Source organism: Nematolebias whitei, chromosome 11 (assembly GCF_014905685.2).
Source record: "Nematolebias whitei isolate Nwh7 chromosome 11, NemWhi1, whole genome shotgun sequence".
NCBI lineage: Eukaryota > Metazoa > Chordata > Actinopteri > Cyprinodontiformes > Rivulidae > Nematolebias > Nematolebias whitei.
Genome location: NC_056508.1, coordinates 17,788,638 through 17,792,184, shown reverse-complemented (window position 1 = coordinate 17,792,184; position 3,547 = coordinate 17,788,638). Strand labels below are relative to the sequence as shown.

General features: G+C 41.7%; 1 protein-coding gene across 1 annotated transcript in view; it reads left to right on the top strand.

The window, feature by feature from the left end:
* LOC119417497 (cytosolic sulfotransferase 3-like) overlaps positions 1 to 3,547 on the top strand; it is a 9,589-nt gene that overhangs the window by 2,307 nt on the left and 3,735 nt on the right. Inside the window, exons 3-5 of the mRNA XM_037684708.1 lie at positions 150 to 278; positions 2,931 to 3,031; positions 3,107 to 3,233. Coding sequence (XP_037540636.1) covers positions 150 to 278; positions 2,931 to 3,031; positions 3,107 to 3,233 — 357 coding nt within the window. The remainder of the gene's footprint in view (positions 1 to 149; positions 279 to 2,930; positions 3,032 to 3,106; positions 3,234 to 3,547) is intronic.

The following is a 3,547-nucleotide window of genomic DNA, read 5'->3' as shown; positions in this document are numbered from 1 at the left end:
CTCTCAGCCTTGTCTGAATTTGAGTACTATTTTGTTAAACCATAACAACCTTGTTATGGAACTATTTTTTAAAAATATGCAAGTTGTTTTTCTGAACAGGCTGATTTGTTTCAAACCTGAATAGTTTGTGTTTCTTGTTCTAATGCCAGGTACCACATGGGTTTGTTACATGCTGGATCTTCTGTATTTTGGCAACATGGGTCCAGAACATCGGACTTCCATTCCTCTGCATGAAAGAGTGCCCTTCTTGGAGATTTGTGCTCCGCCTCGACCCAAAGGTTTGATTACATAGGCACTCAAATCTGTTTAAATTACAAGTACATCTAAATAAATTAGAATGGGGTCGAGATGGAACAGCTGACTTGGGACCAGAAAGTCGTGGTTCGACTCTCAGCCATTCCCACACGTCATGGTCTCTGAACAAGACACTTAATCCCTAATTGCTCCCTGGGCGCTTATACATAGCTGGCCACTGCTCCACCTGGGTGTATCCCAGCTTGCAATGGGTTAAATGCAGAGAACCAATTCCATCATTGTATGTTCCCATACAATGACAACAACATATAGCACTCACTTGCTTACTGAAAACCAAAACTCTGTTTCTTCAAATACTGAAAGATTGTTAAAAAAAAGTTCAGCACAATACAGTCAGCTGCAAAGGTGTCCTGAGCCTAGAAATGATATTTCTGTCTGGTTCAGTTGGCTGCACAATCATAGGGAAAACTGCTGACTTGACAGTTGTCCAAAAGACAGTCACTGACAAACTCCATGGGACAGGTGAGTCCCAACAAATTGCTCAAAAAGCTGGTTGTGTTCAAGCATGTTAATGAAAAGAGGAGTGGAAAGAAAAGGTGTGGTAGGAAAAGCTATACAAGTAACAGGGGCAACAGTGGCCTTGAGAATACTTTGAAGGAAAGACCATTGAAGAATTTGCATGAGATAATTGAGGCTGAAGTCAGTGCTTTAAGAGCCACCAGACACTGATGGATCCAACACATTGGTTACAACTGTTTCATTCCCAGTGCCAAGCTACTCCTGAACCAGAAACATCTGAAGAGTATTACCTGGGCTGAGGACAAACAGGACTGGATCGTTGATCACTGGTCCCAAGTCTACTTCTCAGATAAAAGTACAGTTTGCATTTCATTTGGAAATTAAGTACGAGGAAATAAGACCAGAATTGAAATCACTTCAAGGTTCAGTGTGAAGTTTCATCTGCTGATGTTGGTCCACTGGGTTTTCAAGTTCAAAGTCAGCACAGCTGTCTATCGGGAAATTTTAGAGTACTTTATGGAGTTTTATAGAGATTCTGATTTTGTTTTTCCTGCATGGCTTTCCACCCAGACCTGGAGTAATTGAGAGTACCAAGTGAATACCGGGGGGTGGGAAGATGGATTTTTTTGGTTGCAGGGGCTGTTGTTAAACCATCTAGCCATTCATTATCTTTTCCTGCTTTTTCCTTTTTGGATAGCGTATGTCACTGGTGCCCATGTCCAGCTATTGAAATGCAAGAGGTGGGAGACACCATGGACAGGTCTCCAGTCCATCACAGGGACACATAGACAAACAAGACAACCCACCATTCACTCTCTCACGCACACCTAGAGACATTTTAGAGTTAACAATCAGTCCAACATGCATGTTTTTGGTCTGTGGGAGGAAACTGGAGTACCTGGAGAAAACTCACGCACGCACGGTAAGAGCATGCAAACTCCACCCAGAAAGGTCCAGGACTGGGATTTGAACTGGTGACCTTCTCGCTGAGAGGCAACAGCTCTACCGACTAAGGCACTGTGCTGCCACCATGTGTTGAACTAATAACATCTTGTTGACTGTCCAGTGACAGCCAGCTTTTGAGCTCTGCTTTCAAGAGATATCTGGGAATAGGTGATGCTGGAAAGGCAAGAATAAGAATGAAAGAAGCACTGGAAAATGACCAAAATCACCAGTGACTTTTTAAAATAAAATAAAAAATTCATTAAAGCCCTTCATTTGAGAGCACCGGTGCTGATGACAGTAAAACAGTAAACAATTTTTTTAATGAGTGTGAGATGACAGAAGATGAAATGACCCAAATACAGCACTGCCTGTAATCCATTGTTAAATTTTATGAATCAAGTCAATGAATCAGCAGCACGGTGGTACAAATGGTAGAGCGGCTGCCTCTCACAGAGCAGGTTCCAGGTTCAAATCCCGGTCCGGGAGCCTTTCTGGGTGGAGTTTGCATGTTCTCTCCATGCATGCATGGGTTTTCTCCTGGTACTCCAGTTTCCTCCCACAGACCAAAAACATGCAAGTTAGGCTGATTGGTAACTCTAAACTTGTCTCTAGGTGTGATTGAGAGAGTGAATGGTTGTTTGTCTTGTTTGTTTCTATGTGGTCCTGTGATGGACTTGTGACCTGTCCAGGGTGTCCCCCGCCCCTCGCACAGTGATTGCTGGACATGGGCACCGGCGACCCCCGTGACCCAAAATGGAAGAAGTGGGTAAAAGATAATGGATGGATGAAGTCAGCGAATCAATGTTGTCTGCATGTTGTGAATTAAACTATAAAACGAGTTTCCCTTTTGGCAACAAAAGACAAAGAAGGCCAAAAGGGATACATATGGATGTAGTTAGAGAGGACATGGAGGTAGTTGCACAGAAGACGCAGAGAACAAAGTGAGGAGGAGGAAGCTGACTCGCTGTGGCGACCCCTGAAGAGGGAACAGCTGAAAGAAAATTACTTCAGGAATTTTAATCATAAAGAACTATCACTTGGTGCTTGTATCTTGGTAACTTCCCTTTGTTTGACAATTAAAGTTGGTCTGTTCATTTATCTCCAGCTTTTAGACCCATTAAAGTTCTCAGAGGAATCTGTATAATATTCTCACTAAACATGTCGTGACTTTGCATGTCCTCAAAACTAAACTTGTCCTTTTTTAAACAAAGGTAAAGACCTGGCAGATCAGCTCACCACTTCTCCTCGTCTCATCAAAACCCATCTACCGGTCCAGTTTGTGCCAAAGTCTTTCTGGGAGCAAAACTGCAGAGTAAAAACACACACATGTGCACACGATAAAAATAAAAATAAAAACCTAATCTATTTATTTATTATGTTTCCTAAGGTTGTCTATGTAGCTCGTAATCCAAAAGACAATGTTGTTTCTTACTACCACTTTGGCCACATGAATGGTCAGCATCCAGAACCTGGAGACTGGAACACCTTCCTGCAGAAATTTATGGAGGAAAAGAGTGAGTAGTTTCAGAATAAAGGAACCACATTATTATTGTCTGCTGCCTGAGGCAAAAGGCCATAATGTTTCTGCCAGTGTGTGCATTATTGTGTTAAAACAAAGCTCACAGAATGGATTTTAAAGAAAGTCTCAGAAAATACTCAGTAGATGTACATCTACAACTAATGTACTATCTACAACTAATGTACTATCTACAACTAATGTACCATCTACAATTAACGTACATACCATGTACAACTAAAGAACACACCATCTACAATTAATGTACATACCATCTACAACTAAGGTACCATCTACAATCAATGTACATAC